This window comes from Terrapene carolina, unplaced genomic scaffold (genome assembly GCF_002925995.2).
Source record: "Terrapene carolina triunguis isolate 2854851 unplaced genomic scaffold, T_m_triunguis-2.0 Scaffold714, whole genome shotgun sequence".
Lineage (NCBI taxonomy): Eukaryota > Metazoa > Chordata > Testudines > Emydidae > Terrapene > Terrapene triunguis.
Window position 1 is genome coordinate 1885335 of NW_020665065.1, and position 24475 is coordinate 1909809.

Genomic DNA, 24475 nt, shown 5'->3' on the forward strand with positions numbered 1-24475 from the left:
ACCCACGCTACCACAAAAGGCATTAGCTTGAGGTCTGGCCCAACTCTCACGAGTGAATGACTCCCATTCACCCTTCCACACTGCAACAAATTCAAATATATCTAACTTAGACCCATCTTCATTTCAGATGTGTTCCCTGCTCCCATGCCAGGTTTTGAGCACAATACCAATGTACATATCGCAGCAGAGCACCGAGCAGGCCTTCAGCCCAGCGAGCGTAAGAGAAGAAATGCCACTGTTTCTCCTTAGGCCTAGCTTTCAGACCTGGGTGCCTATTGCTGCCCGTGACTAGCTGCATTGGGTATTTGCTGATGGGCAGAGCTGGACCCTCTAGCTCAGACATCCATGTGTGAAGTGCGTGCTCTGCACCTGTGTTTCTGTGGCGCTCTACTGCAGAGCATGGGCACCTGGCCGGGCCTGGGATAGCTTTCACCGGTAAGTCACCAGCTTTCTGTGTTAGGGGTAGGCACTGCTTAGAAGTTCTTACCCACAGAGAGGGCAGGTGAGGCGGCTGTCTATCGCCCGGCCTCGCAGGCAGCTGGCACAGAAGTTGTGGTAACAGTCCAGGAGGCAGGGATGCTCATACTGCTCATGACACAGGAAACATACCAGGGGGTGGCAGTTGGCATTATCCAGGTCGCAGAGGTTTTCCAAAGGAGAGAAAATCCCACCGGACATCTGGAGGAAGATGACACAGAAAGGCTGATATTACAGGTATGCAGACGGATTCGACATCTAATTCAGGAGATGGTGCGTGTGGCACAGTTAAAAAGTAGCTATTCCGGTGAGTCCCAATAGAGGAGCCTCACCTTGGAGGGTGCCACATGCTAGACAGATCAAAAGGCTGCTGGCCATTGATAGCATATGAGGGACAGGGCAGCTCATGATCTGATGGCCACCGATTGCACGCAAGGGGTAGCACAGCTGCAGGAAGAAGTGTCAGGGACGGCGTGGCGGTCACGGACGTAACTTGGCCACAGCTCTGTTTTTGCTGGTGTAAAGGACAGTTCTGGTCACTTGACCCAATTTGCTCCTCTCTCACTGGGCCTAGGGCTGGGGTGACCGGATCACATGCATTTGGGCAGGGCCGCGCCTCCTGACTGCAAGCAACTGATTAATTTGCCATGAAGTTAGAACTGGCAAGACTGCCGGATAGCGCCCCCAGCTGCCCCCAAGACCTCTCAAACGCACCCTGCTGGCTGGTGCAGGAGTTCCCGGGGGGGCTATGTCCAGCCTTCCGCAGGTGCAAGGATGTGCTGGCCCCGCTTAGGGCCTCTGAGAAAGGAGAAAAGGGGGAGACTGGTTCCTCCCAGGAAACAATACAGTCTGAGTAAAATCTCTAATCTTCCCTACCATCAGCTCCAAGGTCTCTTCTCTCTGCTTCTCATACCCCTTCCCTGCCCATCTTCCTACCTCTCCTCCCATATGTAGCTCTGCATTTTCTTTCACGCTGCTTTTGTGCCTGAAACAGCCTTCTATTTTCCATGCACCAAGTACTCTCCCTCTCTGTCCCTAGATCTCTCCTTCCAATCCTCACTTCCCAAAACCGCCCTGCTGTCTCCTTCTGCCTTCTCATGCTCTATGAATCACTTCTCTCTGAGAGGCCACTGTAAGCTCTCGGGGGCAGAGACCCAGTCCTTCTATTGTGTATATTTGTAAAGTCTAGTGCTCTCTCTTTTTATTGTTTAAAGAGTCCTGCACTGTTATTGCAGGGCACAGTTGCAATAGCAGTGAGCTCTTGCTGAATGCCACCACTTCCTTGAGCATTTAAGAGTTAAACTACATCGTGACCAGAAATAGCGCACAGAATAGGTGGCACATTTGACTCACAGGACTGATTTCATGCCAGGCTGTCTGCAGCCCAATGAGCACACTGGGCTTTGTAAGAACAAATGGAAATTATGAACATTGTGTCTCAATAACAATACTAAAGTTCAGAGTCAGAAACCACAGAGAGTTTGACAATCATTTCTGAATTGTCCCCATTTCAGGGGGTTCCAGAATGTGTAGGGGGGAACTTTTTGATTTTTTCTTTAATATAAAAGTTGTGTTGGAAGAGAAACCTGCACATTTACAGGATCTAGTATAGAGCAGTAACAAGTAAACTAACATTCTGTCTGGGCTTTGCATATTACACAAACAGCCAGAGAGTAAAAATGACACAGCCTATGTTGTTTGGTGCTGACAAAACAAACTGTGTATAAAGTGGGGGGATGGAAGGTTTCTAAACATGCCTGTTTTCTTATACCATTCTAATCTGAGTGATATTTTATTAAAAACCACTGTACTGTCTACAGCAGAGCAAGGTGGTGCGGGTATAAGAGGAAAAATGCAACTTTTCAAACAGATCAGATGTGGTTTAAATTCTTTACTCCTTACAGTGTGTGACCACATTTAAGAAGAGGACTGTTTGCGGTTAATTCATTTTGCTATTATGCTATGCCAGTGAAAACACTCCAGTAAAAATATGAGAAACAAGAAGGGATTTTCTTTAACCTGTTGATCAAATCCATCTATTTTCAGTTTGTCAATTTAATGGTGATGCCATTCAAATAAATTCTTTTGAAATAGACCAGCAATTACCTATTAAGTCCTTATACTAGCAAGCCACAGAGAGCAAAGCTACAGGTTCTGAAAGTTATTACAGAGCTCAGAATTCAAAACAGTGTTTCAGATGTGGATACATGTGTGTTAACAAGGTGGGCTGTCTCTCTCTCGGGTCTGCCAGTACCTCTAGTTTTAATAAGTGAAATTACTTTGTAAGCAAATACTACCTGTGCATTTTAAGGAAATGCTAACAGTATATCTTTTTGTTATGGTCACTTTATTGTAGTTAGACACAGCAGTAGTATCAAAGTTTCTTACCTTTTCTTCCAAAGTTACCAGAGTTGTATCCACGTTGTCCTGTTAGTAGATAAAATTTCAGTCCCCTTGCTCTGCCTGTCTCCTGCTTTTCATGCGTTTGAAGCTGGAATGACAGAAATGCTGAGGCTTTCAGCACAGCCAGAATATTATGAGTGACGTGAATGCAGTAGCCAGGGCAACATTGCCAATAAGGAAGAGCTGCTGGGTTCAGAATAAGTCGTTTCTGCAGACATAACAGAGAGCACAATGAAATGTTTTTTTAAAAAAACCCAAGTCTGTCATTTGCTGACAGCCTGGTGTGAAGGGGACTGTCTCATATGCTCATGTTCTCCCTCAGGGGCTAAGATGCATAACAGAGGGGTTAGGATTTGCTAAGCCTAAGTAAAAGGGGAAAAATTCAATGCATTTAATTCACTCTCGACTCTTCCAGAGGGAAAAGGAGGAATCTCCTACGTGTGGTAGGCAGTTTTCTCCAGACTGAGTTATCTCTATGTTGTGTGCAATTCCCAGGGAAAGGCACCTCTAAAAGTTGCCTAGGGTGTAAATTTAAACCCAGTACAACAAACAGCCATGTGAATGCATGATTAATGTTTCCTTTATATCCCTGTCCCGTCCATCTTGCCGCTTCCATCTCATCAACAAGCTTCAAGGTTCACCCAAGGTCAGACCTAGTGGACAATCCATGTGATGGAAAAAGATCAGCCTCTCCTTGTAAGGGATCAGCCCTCCCCATTGTTCTCAGTCGTTTGGGATTATGAAGCCCAGTGGCATATTGAAAGTGACAGAGCAGCATAGCTCAGCAGGTCACTTTATAGTCACACACAGGAACACACTTCATGCTTGAGGGTTTTGCACAGACACTGTCCCAGTGATGGCTCTACAATAAGTGAGGCGAGGTCAGGATCACGTTCACATATTATCACTTTGTAGAAGATCCCATTGCTCAATAGTCCGTCAGTCTGAGCTTCCTGCAGGCCCCTTGAGCTATGTGTGCTCAAATGTTTTCAGAGACAGTGTAAAACACAGGGCCCTAACGCCTTCAATGCTGCAGTGAATTACAGCAGAATTCCTCGGAAGCAACTATGTTTCCATCCAAAAGACACAGCTAAAACACAGGGCAGCCTCTGATACCCGTGTTCCCTGTGTTTACTCAGCTGATCTCAAATTCCTCCAAACATTCAACCGAATCAGTTTTTCTTCACTTTCTCTCATGAGATCTGTCTAGTTACTGGTGCACAATGGCTATGAGGATTCAACCCCAGAGGTAGCTGCATCCCAGCGGTGAGGGAAACTATCCTTATTCATATACGACGTCAGCAGAGTGCTGACAGATGCTTGTGAGCTCTGGTGCTATGGAGAGGTAAGGAGTCATTGCCGCCATTAATGAGAATAGTAACAAATATGTGATGCTCATTTGGATGCTGAGAGGAGTCTTCAAATTAAAAACTCTTCTGTCACAATTAGCAAGTGGAGAATGGCTGATTCAGGTAATTAGGAATGGAAGCTAGACCAATAGTGCCAAATTCATATCCAGTCCAAGCTGATATTGACCAAATAGCTGATAGCCAGTTGGTAGCTGGTGAGTTTCAGCCAACTTCCTGGGGGAAAACTGTCCACCTCACCTACTGCACTGTAATTGCCTCTTGTCAACAGTCTGATCAGAGGCCCAGCATCTCCTGGTGCCTCTCCAACGAGGGGTTGGGCAGTAAGATGCATTGGCAAGAGGCAGCTTGGCGGAAGCTTGCACTGCTGCTGTCTGTGCTCTGTAGCTAGCTTGGCAACTTCAGTCTTCCGAGCTGTCAGGCTGGTGCTTTATGTGGGTTTAAAATTGGGGCAAGTGTGAGGAGAATTTAACCATCCCCACATCCCCACCTTGAAGCATGTGTGCCAAGGGGTAACTCTCCTCTCTGCCCACTACTGCCTCCGATTGTGGAACACTTGTTGCTGGCAATGCCACCCTTCATAACTGCTTTCTCTCTCCTTCTGCAGCTTACTGTTGGAGCAGCACCACCTCGTGGCTTTTGTGAAATGATGCACGGGATCTGTTTGCCACGGTGTGTTCATTTACAACCACGCTTTTGTGATGTTTGCCTTTCTAATTCCAGGTTGTTTATTACCTCAGAGATCACTCCATGCCCCCACCCTTTTAAAGACCACATCTTTAGAGTAGGGATTTTCTCATGGCAGAATCAGGGCAGTGGAGTTCCTGTGTTTTGAAGAGGTAAAACTGAGGTCAGATCCTGATCAATCCAGAGCTTTTCTTCAGAGTGTTGTTATACATTTTGTATCGTGGTAGTGCTGAGAGTCCCCAGTGAAAGATCCATAAGAACATAACAGCCACACTGGGTCAGACCAAAGGCCCATCTAGCCCAGTATCCTGTCTTCCGACAATGGCCAACGCCAGGTGCTTCAGCGGGAGTGAACAGAACAGGTGATCATCGAGTGATCCATCCTGTCGCCCATTCCCAGACTCTGGCAAACAGGCTAGGGACACCATCGCTCCCCATCCTGGCTAACAGCCATTGATGGACCTATCCTCCATGAACTTATTTAGTTCTTTTTTGAACCCTGTTATAGTCTTGGCCTTCACAACATCCTCTGGCAAGGAGTTCCACAGGTTGACTGTGTGTTGTGTGAAAAAATACTTCCTTTTGTTTTAAACCTGATGCCTATTAAATTCATTTGGTGACCCCTAGTTTGTGTGTTATGAGAAGGAGTAAATAACACTTCCTTATTTACTTTCTCCAGGATCAGGGCTTTGTTGAGCTATGCATTCCACATACATATGAATTGGGGGTAGAGGTTTTGGCTCCAGTGCCCAGGCTAACTTCTGTCCTAGACCACTGTGCAGTGTCACTACGAGCTGTTAAACAGTTGCCACGTTCCATCCCAGAACAGGCTGCATTTCAGCACAGGAAGAAGTGATATGTATGTGTATACTATGATGAGATCTGAAATCACTGGGAAGAAAGGTGGCTTTTATTAATTATTATTATTATTATTAACAAAAGCTGCTGTGACGTGAGTCCTACATGAGAGTCTGCCTTGGGGCTATGGTGCTGAGGGGACAGAAAGCTGTACGCACTGCTGCTTCTCTGGTTTGATTTCCCTCTCTACTGCCTGCTCCCTGGGAATGGTGCCAGCGCCTTCGCTCCCCACCAAGGGAAAGCTCAGCAGTGACACAGATCTCAGTGCCCCCAGGGTCAAAGCCTACCCTCTCCCCCAGTCCTGTGCCCTCCCCATGGCCCCGACCCCCCCCCCGCCCGCCAGGCCCCTGCCCAGACCCGCCGCCTGAGAGGCAGGGGACGGATCCGGGACCCTGCACAGGTAGCGCTAATCGATCCCAGAGATGCGGATGGCTAAGGGGTGTCTTATCGGGGGAAATCTATTCGCTCAGTACTTGGCTAGCCTGACCTGCGCTCTGCGTGCTTCGGGAGGGGAGGGTGGTGGGCACATGCGCGTTTGCGCGAGATGTACGCGGGGGTGTCGTCGGCACATGCGCGAGATGCACACGGGTGATTTGGCGCATGCGCGTCGCGCCGCCCTCCCTTTCTGCTTCTCTCGCTGCAGCCGCCATGGCGCCTGTGGTGAGTGTCCAACCACGCCGGGCCCGGGCCGGCCTCCCCGCGGGCTCCCCGCCCCGGCCCGACCCCCGCGGGCTCCGGCCCCTGGCCGCTCTGCTGCCCTGGCTCGGGGGTGGCCGGGCGCGCGCTGCGGGGCGGGTGCCGGGGGAGGCCGCAAACCCGGCTCCTCGCATCGCCTCCTGAGGGCCCGGGCGCCCCGGCCGCGGGGCCTTCACCCGCCGCGCCGGGGGCCTGTTTCCTGCTGCGGCCTGGCCGGCCTTGGAGCCCCCCGTTTCCTGCAGCCTCCTATGGCGCCAGCCCCCCCCCCCCGCGGCCCCTGGGGTCTGGTCCCTGGCGGCCCCCGCCTCGGTTCTTCTGGGACTTTCCCTCGTCCCCCGATTCACGGCCGCATGGAGGCGCCGGTCTGGCTCCCGAGGCTGGGGTGGGTTGAGTGCCTGGAAGAGCCGGGTGTAGGGTGACCAGACAGCGAGTGTGAGAAATCGGGGTGGGGTGGGGGGGCGGAGCCTATATAAGAAAATAGACCCCAAAATCAGGACTGTCCCTATACAATCGGGCCATCTGGTCACCCTAGCCGGGTGCTGCGCGGTCCTGTCATAACCTGGCTCAGTGGCCCTGAGAAATTTGATCGGGGACACGGTGCAGTCCTGTCTGGGGGTGTCATCCGCGTTGTAACTAGGGCTTGGCACTGTTGTGAATGAGCGCTACCCTTTTTTCTTACTCGCTGATATTAAGACATACGCTTACACCTAATGCCAAAGCGTAAGGTTAAGTTTAGAATATGGAACCTGTGTAACTTTATTTCTTTTTAACTGTACAGAAGAAGCCTGCGACGAAAGGTGGCAAAAAAAAGAAGCAGGTCCTAAAGTTTACTTTGGACTGCACCCATCCTGTCGAAGATGGAATCATGGATGCAGCCAACTTCGTAAGTGTTAAATGCCCTCGGCCATCAGTGTTTCTTTAACTATAATGGCGTTTGCCGCTGGGAGGTCCAGCAAAGGAATCATTTGGCAGCTATACGAAATGATTATGAAAATATATTTGCTATAGCAAAAATCCACTGACTCGTTCTCTCCCATGCATCACTCTCTAGGATACTCTCATATCCCCAAAGGTGTACATTAGTGTTGCTGGCCTGCTTGGTCTTAGCCACTGCTAACTATGAACTTCTATTTCCTGAGCCTGTTTCTCATCCTGTTGGGAACTTTCCTTTTCTCTTTCCAGTTGTCTCCTCCCCATTAAGCTGCAGTTAGTGGCAACGGTGTCACCACTTTTAAAGCCTTACCTATGCTAGGTTTGGCAAAAAGTTTCTTGCAATGCAGTGGCGGGAAACCTTGTGTAGCGAAGGCTCTTACAGCAGCTAGTGATTTTACCATTATGTTCTACAGATCTGCCTTGAGCAGGGTTGCATTGTATGGTGTTCAAAGGCAGGTGGCTACAGAAGCTTATCTACAGCAGGGTTCCTACTGTGACTATTACCAGTAGAGAAGCAATGTTGGGGTTTATCTAAAAATCTTACTGTAGATGAGATGTTAATAAGTGGGTGGGCACTGGTTAGTGCTTGGCATTGAGAATTGGTAAATTTGAATTCACTCACCTTGGGCTGGCAGCTAAGTGGAACTTGGCTAAGTGGAACTTGGCAAAGTTAATGCATGATTCTTATGAAAGGAACCATATTTGCTTCTAGCACCTTTCAGATCCTGGCTGCTCTTCTGGGATAGTGAGGTAAACCCTTTCCATGCTGGATCTAAATCACACTAATTGTGTGTTCCCTGGGTAGCATAGTCCAAGCCTGATTGTATGACAAAACCTTTTGTTAGACTAGTATTTTATGGCAAAATTTTCAGAAGTTCCGTAGGCACTTAGATTCCTATATTTCATTGACTTTCAGTGGTGTTTAGGCTCCCAAGCATGTAAGTCATTTCGATGCTTCTGAAAATTTTAGATAGTGTCTTAGGCTTTGTCTTGACTGAAAAATTGTCATGTTTTTGCCACAGGGCCAGCTAAATCAAGCTACAAGGTGTTGCCCTACATGTACACTAGGGGGAAAAGGTTGAGCTTCATTTATGTCTTAGATTGACCTACATTTGACCATTTTATCTAGTCAAGATGATGTCTAATAGTGTCTGTATTAGCAGTCCTGTCACATTTGACATTGGAAGCCATATACACACAATTCGTTCAATCTTGACTGAAGGGAAACTATTAGTATTTTGCTGATATGGTTATGGCCAAGATCATTGGCCATACAATAACTGATGCATGAAGTGTGAGACTCCAGTTAAATATGGCAAGATTTCTTGTGATTCTACATGCAGGGTCCATATTTGTTCCAGTTTGCACCCGCTGTAATAACTTAAGTCAGTGATGATAGATGAGGACATGAATGATGTGAAGTCAGTGCAGACTTTGACCCTAAGTGAGAGGACATTGTGGTGACATTAATTGCATAAATTGTCTGGTTCTCTTGAAGTGGTTTACTGTGTCCACACAACAGGCAAGTCCATGCATAGCACAATGTACACCTTTGGTTGTACCAGCTTTTTCTGGGGCATGTGACTCACTTATCCCATAATGCTGGGAACAAGGGCTTTAGGCTTACTTCCAGATGTGAGGCAAACATTGTGTAATGAAATTAGGACAGCTGAACCTTTATGCAGCTGGGAGGACAGTGCTTTGGGGGCTTCACCTGGTCAGGACTAAAGACTTTCTCCCAGATATTACAACCAACCATTGCAACTTTCTGTAAAAAGCATAGACTCTATGCAGAAGTTGCAAGTTTGGGCTGTTGATTGCAATGGTTTTGCCTACTGTAAATTTGTAGAATAGTTTTAGCACTGTTGGGTTGCTATACTTAGCCAGGGAAAGCATGTTCAAACAGTGCTAGCATCCTTCTGAGATTTAAAAAAACCCCCAAGTTTTAAAGTGGATTTATTTAACATAAATTCTTTGTAGTGATGATCGGGATCTCTCTTGGATAGATGTTCTGCACTGCAAATTTAAGTCAACGTAAGACTATGTCTAAATTAAAGCTTATGTTGGCAGAACTTATATTGCTCAGGGGTGTAAATAAACCTCCCCCCCAGCGACATGAATGACACCGACATAGCGCTGTCCACACTGGCGCTTACGTCATTGGGAGAGCTTCTCCCATTGACAGAGCTTCTGCCACATGTTGAGGTGGTTTTATTATGCCGACAGGAGAGCTCTTTCCTGTCGGCATAGTGTCTTCACCAGAGGTGCTGCAGTGCTGGCACTGCAGTGCTGGATGTGTAGACATGCCCTATGTTATGCTGACGTACAGCCACTGCAATAATTGAATTGGTTTTACACGTTCACACTATGCTCCTTGTGTTGGCGGTGCACATCCTCACCAGGAGCACTTGCACCAATTTAACTGCCAGCCTGGGGCATTGTGGGACAATTTATGAAAGGCAGCAACAGTTGATGTATGCAACGCAGTGTCTACACCAGTGGTTCTCAACCTGTGGCCCAGTCAGCACACAGTTGCGGCCCATGTGACATCCTCAGGGCCATACATGTAGTATTGGATGCGGCCCACGATGGTAAATAGGTTGAGAACCGACACTGTGTTGACCTAACTACACCGGACCCTCGCTAGAACGCGGGATTTGGGATCCATGTGCGGTACCGCGTTAACGTGGGGACTGCGTTAAAATGAATTGCAATTAAAGTAATTAAATTTGGGATCCATGGCTGCAACCGCATTATATGCGAGTTCGCGCTACATAGACGCGCGTTCTAGCGAGGATCCAGTGTACATTGACTTAAGCGCTATACCTCTTGCGGAGGTGGAGTTATTAAGGGGAGAGGGATAGCTCAGTGGTTTGAGCATTGGCCTGCTAAACCCAGCGTTGTGAGTTCAGTCCTTGAGGGGGCCACTTAGGGATCTGGGGCAAAATCAGTACTTGGTCCTGCTAGTGAAGGCAGGGGGCTGGACTCGATGACCTTTCGGGGTCACTTCCAGTTCTATGAGATATAATATAAAATATGGAGATATATCTAAGTTGGTGTTGTGGGCAAGTTACATTGCTGGGAGCTACGTTTTAGTGTATATGCTTACAGCAGGGGTTCTCAAACTGGGGGTCGGGACCCCTCGGGGGTCATGAGGTTATTATATGGGGGGTCATGAGCTGTCAACCTCCACCCCAAACCCCGCTTAGCCTCCAGCAGTTGCTATGTGAAAGGGGTCAGCAGTACAAAAGTTTGAGAACCACTGGCTTACAGAGTTAGGTCGATGTAAGCTGCCGTATGTCAACCTAACTCTGCAGTGTAGACTCTTTACAGCGGAAGTTTCTGGCTACTGAATTACGTTGTGGCTTTTCAGCTGTGTGGAGGGCAGTTTGTAGTGTTGTGTTGGAATATTCTTGAACTGAATGGTCTTCTTCCTTTGAATTACCTTCATATAAATAATTGTGAAATGTCCTGCGTTCTGTGGGCTTGCTACAAATGCAGTCATTGATCCTAAGCCAACAAGTGGCTTTAGAAACTAGGCCATATAGTTCTGACTTTGATGAACTATATTTTCTATTGGTTTGCTAAATTAATGCCCACTGATTGGGATCATTGTGGAAAAATACTAGAATTGTTTGTAACCCTGAAATGTCTTGGAAATACTGGGAACTTTTTCAATGGCCCTGCGTTTTTTTTTTTTAATGTAGTTCTGAATGTGTAGATACTTCTTATTCATGGCATATCTTCCAATGATTTCTATGGAACTTTATTTAAGACTTCAAATTTAAACACTTTTTTTAATACTATACCCATTTCATAGATCAAAAATAAGATGATTTGAGGTGGTGGAGGTGATTGGATGGAACAATGCATTTTGATTGCAACACAGTGCCTATTTAATTTATTTAAGTTCTTACCAGAAATGTAGGTGACTGTTGATTCATCTAGCTGATCTGATCATCACATTAGGATTATAATAGAATACTGAAGGTAATCAGACTTCAGATTTTTTATAACTTTGACATCCTGGTAAAATACTAGAGTTTCAAATTTATAATGTAGACACCTTCTATTTTCTTCCTGATCACTATTTTGCTATTGGTTGTGGAGCCTCCAACGGGATACACTTTCAATAGAAGATGGCCACTGCTGTATTTTCTTTGATGCCTGCATAGTGGCATATGGGATTTCAAAGGCAAAAGGAAATGGGCTAGCTGAAATGTGTATGGGACACTTCAGTAGGATTCTTATATAATTACAATCTCTTAGAAGCCTTTTTGTATGCTCTTTATCACTAAAAGTGAGATGTGAAGTTAGGAAAGTAAGTTTTATAAAGGAGGTCATTAAGTCGCCTCTTTATTGTGATTTAAAACTTTGTAGGAACTTGAATCCTTATAACCTTATTTTTGTCAGATATCCAGAAAGATGAATGCCTAAGACTGGTGAATACGTCCAGGCATCAAAGGCCTGATGGATGTTGCTCACTATAACTGTGATTCTGCAATGATTTGTGCATGTGCTTAATTTTAGGTACCCGAGTAGTCCCATTTAGGCCAGTAGGACTAATAATATTAATCTTTGTAGGATCAGGGCCTAAGTCTTTGGGAGGAATATAGTAATAATTTCCTTTCAATGTTTGATGTGTGAGGAAGACACTTTAACCAAAAACCAGACAAGTTTTGAAGTAAATTGGGGGAAAATGCTCTTCTATCTTACGTTTTGGATGCTAGGAAGTTAGTGGAGATATTTTGCCCTTCAAGGCAGAGAGACTTTATGACAATAACTCTGACTAACAAATCTTACCCTTATTTTGTAGGAGCAGTTCTTGCAGGAACGAATCAAAGTGAATGGAAAAGCCGGTAATCTGGGTGGAGGTGTGGTGACCATTGAGAGAAGCAAGAGCAAAATCACCGTAACTTCAGAGGTGCCATTTTCCAAGAGGTAAGGGAGAGGAGGCATTGTACATTTATTGGAATAATGTAAAGGGAATGTCTAGCTAAAGGGGTTAAGGAGTGGGATACAAAGCCTTTTCTCTCTGGAAGGCTAGTTCCAATCAATCTCAGGTTGGTAATGACAACAGCCATCAAATGGTAAATTTCAGTGGTGTTTATGATGTCACAAACCAGATTCTAATGTACTGATATTGATACAACAAACATCAGTCACCATTGATGCTGTTTGGCCCCCTTTTGGCAGTCTCAGCTAAGGGTCTGTGGAGTTCGAACTTCCTGCCCTCTAGGTCAGCCTGGAGTTGTGTTAGCAAAGAGGATCGTGAGAAGGTGTTTGTGGCTACTGTCTATGCTGTACCTATTCTGTGCATAAGTGAATAGGCTTCAGTAGATTAGAGGATCTACTACAAGTAGCAAAAAGCAACAGAGGGTCCTGTGGCACCTTTAAGACTAACAGAAGTTACTAACTAAGACTAACTTCTGTTAGTCTTAAAGGTGCCACAGGACCCTCTGTTGCTTTTTACAGATTCAGACTAACACGGCTACCCCTCTGATACTTGACTACAAGTAGCAAATATCTCCAGTGACTGGATGGAGAGGGCTCCAGCAAATATCTCCAATGGATACTAGATGGAGAAGGCTCTGAGTTACTATAGAGAATTCTTTCCCAAGTGTCTGGCTGCTGGGTCTTGCCCGTATGCTCAGGGTCTAACTGCCATATTTGGGATGGGAAGGAATTTTTCTTCAGGTCAGATTGGCAGAGACCCTGGTGGTTTTTTGCCTTTCTCTGCAGCATGGGGCACAGGTCACTTGCAGGTTTAAACTTGCAGTGTAATTGGTGGATTCTCTGTAACTTAAAATCTTTAAATTATGATTTGAGGACTTCAGTAACTCAGCCAGAGGTTAGGGGTCTATTACTGGAGTGGGTGGGTGATGTTCTGTGGCCTGCAATGTGGAGGAGGTCAGATGTGAGATGATCATGATTGTCCCTTCTAACCCCCTATGAGGACTTCACAGTTCACGATTGTCATTCTGTATCTTTTGCTAAATTTACTGTAGGAAGACCATGGTTTGGTCTTTTAGAGTGACAATTTAAAAGACGCCGATGATGACGATTTGAACAGTTATACCATTAGCAGAGTTCTCTCACACTTCGTTTAGAACTCTTGAGTGTGTCACCAAGAGGCAGGTCACTTTCCTAATTGATAAGTATCACATTCATAACAGTTTTCTTCTCTACTAATGCTTTCTTTTTTATGCCTGACTCTGACCCTCTGGGTCCTCAGAATCTCTGCCATTAAATACTAATGCATTAGAAGATCTTACATCTCATTACTACAAGATGAAAACAAGTCAAGATAGGTCTGTCTTGGAGAGGATTTGGGAAATGGCTTTCAGCTCCACTGGTGAACTGCGCATATGGTTATGCACAGTGACTGTATTTCTGTTCCTAAACAAAAAGCTTCATTAGAGTTTTATGGTGGAAGATGTTTCAGTGGAGTCCAGCTGATGCCTAATAAAAAACTTATTTTATTTTTACACAACAGTTTTACAACTTCCTAAAATATCTCAAAATAAGGCTAGAAATGAAAACAATCCAGATGATTCCCACTACTATATAATCTTCCATTTCCTGGTCATCCTACCGGACTTCAGCCTCCCACCCCACCTTTATACTGTCCCTTAAAAATTATTTTTTTAAAAAGCAGGTAAAGGTCAAAACTAATTACTGGGAGACATACATTTTAATTATTCAGTGGAACGATTTCTTTTTTATTTAGGAAGTTTTAACAGGTTTACAAATCTTTGCCATGTAATATCAGAGACAAAACAATAATTACATTATGCAGCAATGCAATCATCAGTTCTCTCTATTTAACATGGTGTTACCATTTTATAAAGTGAGCATTGTTACGCTACCCACAACATGTTTTTGGTAATTTTATTAAATTGATTGAAATCTCTGATTGCATATATAACAAAGCAGGCATGTCTAAAAATACTCTCACTGGAACCATTTCTAATAATCTAATATGCTCCTCTTCTGTCTCCTCAAATCCTGCATCAGTTATTATCCTTCTAGAATGTAACAGCAGCATTCCTGGAAGCAAGGGACTAACGTCAGGACCCAGCTGAACTTGGTTCCATTTAGCTGCTTGGATGTACAATCTTATTTTGACTTGTAAATTGTATAAAATAAGTGAGATTAAAAGTAGGACATACCTTTCAAATCACTTGTGTAGGTGCTGATATTTTAAACTTCATATGCAGTCTTCAGAAATTGGTGATTAACAATGACCAATTTACATTTATCATGATTAAATTTAGTATTTGGTACTAATATTTAAATGAAGACATATGCACATTCTGAAATAGAAATTGACACCTAATTTGTTTGGGGCTAATTTTCTAAATAGCTGATTAGGCTGCTGAGTAATTTTTTTGAATGTTGAAGTGGAAAATAAATTAAATGAAGTCCTTCCTTTTAAAGGATGGTCTAGTAATGACACAATAGTCATCATTCAAAGACATCTAAATTATGAAATAAAACATCTTTGGGGGGGAAATGTATAAACTACCAATAAATCAGAAATACATTTACATGTCTTATCTGTCTGTCAGCAAAGTACTTAAAATCATTGACTTTTACCAGTTACACATCGTCCAGTGTATTTTTCATACAATAGTTGTCTCTTTGAGGCCTTACACTGAGCAGTCCCTGCCTACACCATTGACCTCATCTACTTTCTTGTTCCTTTTGTCCCCATCTGCCAACAAAGCTCGCCTTGATACCCTCCTGTTGTCATCTTTATGCCTTCTTCCATGCTGTCCCCTTATGCCTGGAACCCCCTTTCATCCGATTTGCCCAACCTCCACCCTTGTCTCAATCAGATCCTAAAGACTCATTTCTCTAGACCCACTTACAAGATATAAATGTTTTTACTCTTCCAAAATTAGCAAGGACTAGGCTGAGGGGAAGCTTGAAACTTAGTTCCATGTTTTTATATATAAAATGTGTGTTCACACATCACCTGATTATTTTGCATGTATGTTGCCTACCCTTTTGTGCTCTCCTTTTATGATTGTAAGGTCTTCGAGGCAGGGAGAGTCTCCTGCATGTCAGCACAGCACCTAGCACATTCTGAGCACTACTGCAATAATGACTTAGTAAAGAATTGAAAAATGTCAGTTGGTCCATTTCCCTCAGAGGTTTTACACCACCTCTTGTTAAACTTTATTTGATACCACAGAAATTAAACTTAGTCCTTTTTTCCCTTGTTATTTCTTGTCAGTGTGAACCACTTTGGCTTTGAGATAGGAAGAGAACTGCTAGCCTTTCTGCATTGTGTGGCATACCTCTGTTATACAAGATTTATTCTGTCATCCATAGTGTCTCATTCCCAGAATCCTCGGGTTTTAATGTATTATTCTGCTGTCTTTACTTCAGTGATTCCAATGGGAGTTTTGCTTAAGTAAGGCCTATAGAAGTTGGCTCATGGTATCTAAGCTTGGCTGGAATGGATGGTTAAATGTGCTTTCTTTTTGTATTTGGAGAGCATTCTTTGTCTTGTGGGTGCCCTCTTCTAAAAGATGTTTTGTGTTTAGGGCTGTGACATGGCGTAACTTGAGCATCCTCTCATAGGGAATTGCTTTATTTTCTCAGGCACTGTTGTGTGTAATACAAGCTGTAGTCACTTCTGCAGTAATATCATGCTTTTGGCTTGCCTTGCAGGAATGTAATTTCTCACACAGGTGACAATTTTTTTCTTTTAAGAAAAATTGTTTTTAAAACTGCTTGTCAAAACATTAATGGAAGAGACAATTTGTCCTTTTAAGGTGAGTTAGTGGTAGGGTCCCACAGGGGAGTGTCTTCAGAAAAGACAATATTAAATGCTGCTCTTAGGCAAATGTTGCAGACCTGAAAATGCAAAAACACTTTCAACCTACACATTTTCTTTGTTTCTGAAAAAGTAAAATGTCACGTTACAATCTACATCATTACAGCCAATTTTCTTATAAAGTGTGAGAGGAAAATGTTAAGACAAACTCCTGTTTTTTGTTATCAGAGGTGAAAATGAAAGACACTATTAAATAATGCAAGGTAGGGAAATTCAATTAAATAGCATACAAAATTTCAAGAGCATGTAATGTAGAATGAGTAATCTTTATACAGTCTTCAGTTCAATTATTGGCTGCCTTCTTTCCACAGATATCTGAAGTACCTTACTAAGAAATATCTGAAGAAAAACAACTTGCGTGACTGGCTGCGTGTAGTTGCTAATAGCAAGGAAAGCTATGAATTGCGATACTTCCAGATTAACCAGGATGAAGAAGAGGAGGAAGAGGAGGATTAAATGCATGTGGATCTGGAAATATTTTGTACATTAAATTTCCTTCAATAAAACGTGGGGAAAAAATGTTAACTTTTCTGTGTTTTCCAAACTCTAGACATCGGGAGCTCTTCCAGTTGTTCAGATTACATAGTGATCATTCTAAAGCCTACTTCTTCATATCTATCTACTTCATAGATAAGGTTTACAGTTTGCATTATAAGGATAATGTTCAACTCCCACTATCCCAACTTTCAGAAATTTTCTCATTACTCTTAATTCAGAGAATTTGTTCAGAAAATCTGAGGTTCCTCATAAAGGGGATATTAAGTTTTCTCCTTTTATTGGAGAATAGAGATTTCCTCTTCATTATAGTAACGCTCCAAGTACAGCAATACTTAATGGTCTCTTTTCAGAGGCTTTATAGCTTAATTAAAATATTCTACGCTGAAATTTGGTAAGCGGTCTGGAAAAGATCATCACTGGGATCAGGATTTATCCCGGGATCTGAGACTTTTAAGGTAAGTAAAGCCTAGGCCTAATATTCTCTGGTGTTCATCTAACTCACTGGCCTTGCTTTGTTTTAATAAAGTCCTTAGCTGTGGCATCATTTTTTTAGTTATAGGGGTGGAGATTTTCAAAGCTGACAAGGAGATTTTGCCACAGCCCCTCTTCACCTGAGTGGAGTTGTGTGGCTACATACCCTACGTGGCTTTGAAAATTTTAGCCAGTAACTGCCATTTTATGTTGTCAGACTTAAAAACAAATTAAATATTGAGATACATGACTTTAAAATTCATTAAATATCTATTGACAAAGGAGCTGTAAAGTCCTTTTCCCCCCTTCCTGGGTTGTAGTAGCAAAAGAGTGGTGGTGGAATCACTGTGGGTGATAGAGAAGGTAAATCTCACCCTACTTTATTTGAGTAGTGTCCTTAATGCAGCCTCCTGAGAATATTTTATAACAATACATTAAATACCTATTGCAACCAAAGTCTTAACTGCTCAAACTATTCTGCCCTCAGCTGGAGTGGGGAGTTTCTCAGGCTGAGAGCACAGAGGGTGAAGGACTGACAGTATGAATGCATGGGGGTTCTTAAACGTCTGTAGGAAGCGGGTTTTCGAGCCAGTTTTGGCTCTGCTAGAATATTTCAGAGAATCTGTTGCCTGTACAGTTCCTTCACTTCAAATCGAGACTTGACTCTTGTGGTGTGGCATGGCTCATCTTCCTTTTTTTTTTCTATTGCTGTAATTTAAATTAAAACTGTTACCTTGGAGTGATATTGAGAGTTAGTCACTAAAGCTTTGTGAAGCTGAAGCATTAAACCATACAAAATGTTTTTCTTGTTTTTTCTCTTCCCTGCCCTCCCTTCTGTCTGAGTTGCCATTCTTATGGTGGTACTGGGCTGGCCATGTGTCCCTTTGGAGATGGACAGTGTTGCTGCTGAATCGGTGGAAGTGCTGATGAGCAACATGAGCTCTGCTGGCCTAGGCCTGGAACCTGACTCTACTGCATAGCAGCATGCTTTCTAGAAGTAGGCCAGCCCCTACAAAATTCTTCAAGCAGCTGTGACTTAACAAATGCTTAGGGTCAAAGCCTGAGGGGAGTCTTGTATAAGGTGTCTTGGTGCTTTATTTCTAGTGCAATGACTTCAAGTCTGAGCTCTGTCCATATGACAACTTTGAAAAATTAAGTAGAGTTGTGGCAGGACTGGTTAAGCTTTTCAGCATGGTTCCTGCAGGTGTGGGTTTTCCTATCCATTGTAGAAAATGCTGCAGCCTGGAAACTTCACACACCTTGACAGGTAATGGACCTAAATATAGAACCATTAAACTCTGTAGAATATTGGCATGGTACAATATAGATATTGCTGCACTCAGTGAGACAAGACTAGCTGGTGAGTTGCAGCTAGAAGAAGTGGGTGTTTATACCTTTTATTGAACTGGCAAGTCTGAGGATGAACACGGGTTTGCCATCTGCTTTATGACTGCCCACAATTTTGAGTCATTGCTGAAGGGAGTTAATGACAAACGTATGCTCTTCTGTGTCAGCCTTGCTAAAGGTCGTTGCGCTTCTGTCATTAGCGCATATGCACTGAGAATTATCTATGCAGGTGAAGCTAAGGAGGACTATCATACCCTTGATAATATCATCAGGTCAGTTCCATGTAATGATAGATTGATCATCCTGGATGATTACAATACTAGAGTTGGCCGGAACTATGCATTATGGGGCAATGTGATAGGTCATCACAGAGTTGCTAATGCGAGCTGCAACAGCTTGCTGCTACTTTACAAATGCACTGAGCACAACCTAGTCATCACCAGTAAGTTTTCAGCAGGCCAGTAAGTAAAAGACCCCTTTTCAGAACACTGGACATGATTACATTATTCTATGGTGAAGAGATCTCCATGATGTTAAGCTCATTTGCATCATGATAGGTGCCAACTCTTGGTCAGATCGTACGCTTGTGAGAAGTCAAATATCTCTTCATGTTGCTGTCAAGCAACATAGACAGTGACTCAAGCCAGTGAAGAAAATAAATATTTCAAGCTTGGAAAACTGACTCTGAATTCCAGCAGAAGCACTTCCCTTAGCTACAGAAGACTCAGTGGCTGTTGAGACAGCCTGGAAACGTTTTTGGGATACGACACATAGCTGCTGAAGTTTTCACCTTCATTAAAGAGGAACCATCAGAATTGTTTTGATGAGAATGACCCTGAATATGTCAGCTGTTGAACTCATGCCATGCTATCCATTGAGCCTACATAGCAGATAAGGATTTGGCAGTTGAAGGCTGCATATTATTGAGCAAAACAGGCCAAACTTTAGCAAATGAAAAACCCGTGGTGGGAAAAGAAGGTAGCAGAGTTACAACCGTCAGCAGACCGAAAAGGCCCCAACACTCCTTTTGCTGGTCTCTGTGCTATGTGTGGCCCCTCTGCACACTGAATGGCAATTGACTCTTAACGGACAAAAAAGAAATACTTGCTCAATGAACAGAATGTTTGCTTAACTGCCCTTCCAACATCTCTAAGGAAACAATGAATGCTCTTCTACACTACCCATTAAAAGAAGAGCTTGCACTAGCTTCTACCTTATATGAGCCCATAACAGCAGTCAAGTAGATGTCACAAGGGAAAGCACCTGGATCAGATGCCACCCCAAGCAGAGATCTTGTAAGCAGGATGGCTACCCTATTGCAAGGCATTTTTCAGGGCTTTTCTGTATTATCTGGGAACAATAGTCAGTGCCAAGGGATTACAAGGATGCCACTGTTAGTCACCTTTATAAACATAAGATTGATAGGAAAAACTGATAATCGTGCATTTCCCTACTTTCTGTTGCTGGAAAAATCCTTGCCTGGGTCAAATTGAAAAGTTTTAACACTTGTTTTGTGGAAGCCTGGCTTTCAGTTTGGATAGGGACACTGTAGATGTGATCTTTGCAGCTCATCAGCTCCAGGAAAAATGCCTGGAGCAAAACCGCCGCAGCCCTTCATATGGTGGTGGTTGGCTTACCAAGGCTTTTGATTATGTAAATTGCAAGGGACTTGGAGAAACTGTTTTTCATCTTTGGATGCCCTGCATAGTTTGTTGTGTCATATGATCCTTCTTCCAGGATGGGATGATGGCAAGAGTGGTGGGAAAATGGCAAGATATCAAACCATTTTCTGGTCACTAATGGCAGCAAACAGCTTCCACGCTCTTTTCCATCCTTTTTTCAGTTATGTTCATGTTCATAACACTGACAGTATTTATTTAGTTCCCTACCAATGGGAAGTTGCAGATTAAACAATGTTTCTGTGCTTGCACAAAAGTGGCAGATGTACTTACTTAAGGAGCTTTTATTTGCTGATGACTATGCACTGGTTACTCACTCTATTTGAGGACATTCTGTTTATAACTGATCACTTTGCTCGTGCAGTTAATTGCTTTGATTTCACAACTAGCCTGAAGAAAATTGAAGTACCAACCTGTGCCAGGGGATGAGCACATCCACCCAGTTACTCAAATCAGCAATGCTCCTCTCAAGTCCATGGAGAAGTTACCTAGAGTGTGCTGTCACAGAAGGTGAGATTACCCATTGCATAGCCAAGATTAGCTCTGCATTTGGAATGTTGTCACTGCCAGTGGAATGATAGGGAGAAGCATCAAAACAAGCACTAAGCTAAATGTCTGTTGGTCAGTTGTGCTAACAACACTTCTATATGGTTGTGAGATGTGGACAACATATTGCCGCCATATCAGGAGACTTGTCAGTTCCATATGCGCTGTTTTCAATCTGTTTGCAAGGGCAAATGGCAGGACAAAATGCCTAATACTGAAATCCTTAATCATTGTCAGATGTCTAGGTTCAAAGCAAGCTCATAATAGCTCAGCTGTGTTGGTCTGGCCACCTTCTTATGGTAGACTTGAGAATACCCAAGGCCACGTTTTCTTGTCAGTTAAAACAAGGCCCCTGCTCTCATGGTGGTCAGTACAAATGGTATGAAGATACAGTGACATCAAACTCGAAAGCCTGTCAGGTCAATTTCAGGAATTAGGAAGCAACAGCCCACAACAGGGTGGCAGCAGATTTGTCGTGTTGCCATTAACCACTTTGAAGCAAGATGCATCAACACCTGCTGTGAAAAACGTGAACAGCACAAAGCAAGGATCAATAACTTGCAGTGGCCATGGACAATTTTGTCTGTCCCATGTGCAATCATGTTTGCAGTTCTTGCATCAGCGTGATTTCCCTCCCACATTGTGTTCATTTACAGTGTTTGCTGAATCCTCATACGTTGACACCAACACGACTCCATCCATCCAGTAAATTTTTAACTTAGTCTACCGCATGAGTGCAAAACAGCTTGTAACAGTGGTGAGGGTGCAAACTGTTAATGGAGGCTGTAACCAGACAAGCACTTGGTCATGGAATACCATCTGTCCTGGCTTACTTAAGGGCTGACTGGCTACACTTACAGTCAAATCAAGAGACCTGGTAACATTTTGTTAAGGTAACCATCTATGGTCCAGGACCATGTTATAGCGAGGTCTGGATTGTAAAAGCAATATAAATCTAGTATCAAAATGATTGAGACAGCAGAATTGTGGAACTAGTGTGTTCAGGTTTACTGGTCTTGAAGCATAGACAATAGGTAGAACTTGAGTTTCATTCCCAGCAAGTATGACAGCAGAACAGTTACATTTTTGCCAGCAAGCAGTGGTAAGCATCTCCCTGAATAAGGCAACTTGATGTGATCTTGTACTTGGAGTCTCAGAATGTTTAACTGCTGAGCTCATATGTATTTGTTCTTCCAGGCTTTAGTTCTTTAAATATATTTGTTCCAAATGACAAATAATGCTGATGCATTGAGAGAATCTTGCCCTGTATTTAAACTCTCTTTATTATTAACCAACAAAAAACCCCACCCATAGAAACAGAATTTTTAGTAAGGCTATTCAGTTGAAACCTAGTTACTTGACAGGAAAGAGTTTTAAAATGTTGATCCTACTACTTTTCTGTCTAGTTGCAAATTAAAGAAGAATCATGGTAAACTTCTGTAGTAACACCTTTGGTTTAAAAAGGTATCATTACAGTGCTAATTAACAACTACCATTTGCATAAGAGTGGGTTTTTAGTCAAGATGACTTGTGATTAATGGATATTCCTTTCTCTGTCCCAGTTTCCCTGGCACACCTAGATAAAGAATTTCAGGGGTATTTATGGGGAATTGTATCAACTTCTTACCTGTAAAAATCTGGTGTTTGTGTAACATTCAGATGAGTACTGTTATTTAAAAGGAGCCTCTGACTTGGGAAGACAATTTCAGCTCATCTAGTGTGTAGAGCAGGAACTGGAGATGGGATTCTTCAGCTTTATTTCCATCTCTGACACAGAGTTGCTATGTGACCATGGGTAAATCACTTAGGGTTGGTCTACACCCTGAACTTGCATTGGTTTAACTAAAACTGGTAAATTACTAAGTTTACCTAAATTGATATAAACCAGTTGTGAACCCATTTTCTGTTAATAGGTTTGCACTGGTTTAACTAAATAGATTTTAAAATACTTAGTAGTTAAACTGGTGCAAGTTACATATAGACTCATTTCCCCACCAATAAAAAAGTTACTTTCCTTGCAGGTGTGTTGTGAAGCTTAATGAATATTTTGTAAAGCACTTTGAGATCCTTGGAGGAAGTGTACTTCTGTAGCACATTATCCTGTCACCTTCAAACTCAATGGGGGAGATGTGACTCAATCAATGCTCAGTGTTCTTGCAGACGCATTGAATTCCACTGAGACCTGTTGGAGTTATGTTATGCAGAAACAAATATGCTTTGTAATAGACCCTGAAACTTGCAAAAACTGGGCTTTGTTGAGATGCCAGAGAAGAGTTTCACAGGTGAGGATGCTCAACTGTGATTGTCCTGCTTGTAGTCTAGGGCAATGAAGTTCAGGAACTATCGGCATAGCAACCAGCAGTCCTAACAGTCTTGAGAATTAGGGCTTGTCTATAAAGTGGCATGAGCCTAACTAAACTGATTTAAAATTTATCTAGTTAAACTGGTGCATCTTTTCTAATGTAGACAAGCCTTTAAATCTTGTGACAACACCTTCACTTGCAGACCTGAACTGACTAGAAATGGAGGGCATGCCATGAAGCACAGGTGCGATGTTTGACCGTCTCCTTAGGAGCAGAGTTGCTGAGCTCTGCACCAGCTGAAGCTTGTGAGCCTCTTCAGTGGCAGCACATTGTAGCACCGATCCTGGAGGTGATGCAGGTGACTCACTAATTTCAGTCACAGTGTTTTTAGCACTGACCCACGACAAAACAGCAAGTAATCTTCATGCCCTGAATGCATGGGGTTTGAATAGATCTAATTAATGCTTTCTCCCCATTTTATTTAACCAGAACAATTCCCAAACTGTTAACCTGAATTGCCTTTTTTGCATAAAGCTTGAACTCAGCCAAAAATAAATAAAAATAAATAAAAATTAAAGAACAGATTTTTTTTTTTTTTTTTTTTTTTAGGGGCTTAGGCTGTTAAAATACTCTGTGTTGATAGTCAAAAGCGCATCCACAATGCAATGGTGTGGAAGCACATATGTGGTAAGAACTTTCTAGCAGGGCTCAGGGATTCCATCAGCAATTGCTTTGGTTTAGTATTAGTCCATCTCAGCAGACCTTTTCCTTAGTTCTGGTGTGTGAAAATGGCAACCAGGTTACAGCCAACCATGTTAGTAGGCAATCTGCAAACTTCCTCCAAATTTGGCTGTCAGTTGTTTTAGCCTTAGCTTGAGCAGTAGTGGTGTGGGGAATGTAGACTCAGGATTAGAAAGGGGAGGCCATCTTCTGATTTGTGTGAACTGGGAATCTGAATCCAGGGCTCGTGCAACATAAAAACTATTGTGTATAACCACACAGGCACCTTCCCTTCTCAATGTTGCTTTGGTCCCAACAACCAAAGGTGTTTTAGAGCCTAGAGATATGCAGGAAGAGACATCCTTGCACTCAAAGTTCTTTCTCCCTAAATAGTCATGTGGAGGGATGCAGTGATTTTTATTTTTAAACCTTGACTATTCCTTTTTTTTTTTTAAAGCTGTGGCTAGTCTTTTCAGAAGAAAGGAACAATAAAAATACCATTGAAAGGCAAGTAATCAGGTATGCCCAGTCCCCTTAATAAATAGGGCGTGGGAGTCATTTCAACAGAATGCTCTCTTTTTAAATAAGCTTTCTTCAACTTTCTCTCCCTGGATTTGGTGTTTGAGTTGCTGTGTCCTCTCA

General features: G+C 43.2%; 2 protein-coding genes across 2 annotated transcripts in view; one reads left to right on the forward strand and one right to left on the reverse strand.

The window, feature by feature from the left end:
- Nucleotides 1-1202, reverse strand: part of RNF207 (ring finger protein 207) — a 33017-nt gene extending 31815 nt beyond the window's left edge. The window contains exons 1-2 of the mRNA XM_029913581.1: nt 1192-1202; nt 488-678 (exon numbers count right to left, since the gene is read on the reverse strand). Coding sequence (XP_029769441.1) covers nt 488-678 — 191 coding nt within the window. The 5' untranslated portion in view covers nt 1192-1202. The remainder of the gene's footprint in view (nt 1-487; nt 679-1191) is intronic.
- A 5167-nt stretch (nt 1203-6369) lies between these two features.
- On the forward strand, nt 6370-16794 carry RPL22 (ribosomal protein L22). Its single transcript, XM_026660058.1, has 4 exons — nt 6370-6452; nt 7267-7371; nt 12238-12362; nt 16581-16794. Exons 1-4 carry the CDS (start codon nt 6393-6395, stop codon nt 16723-16725), a joined length of 435 nt encoding a protein of 144 aa, XP_026515843.1. The 5' UTR covers nt 6370-6392; the 3' UTR covers nt 16726-16794.
- Nucleotides 16795-24475: the final 7681 nt, after the last annotated feature.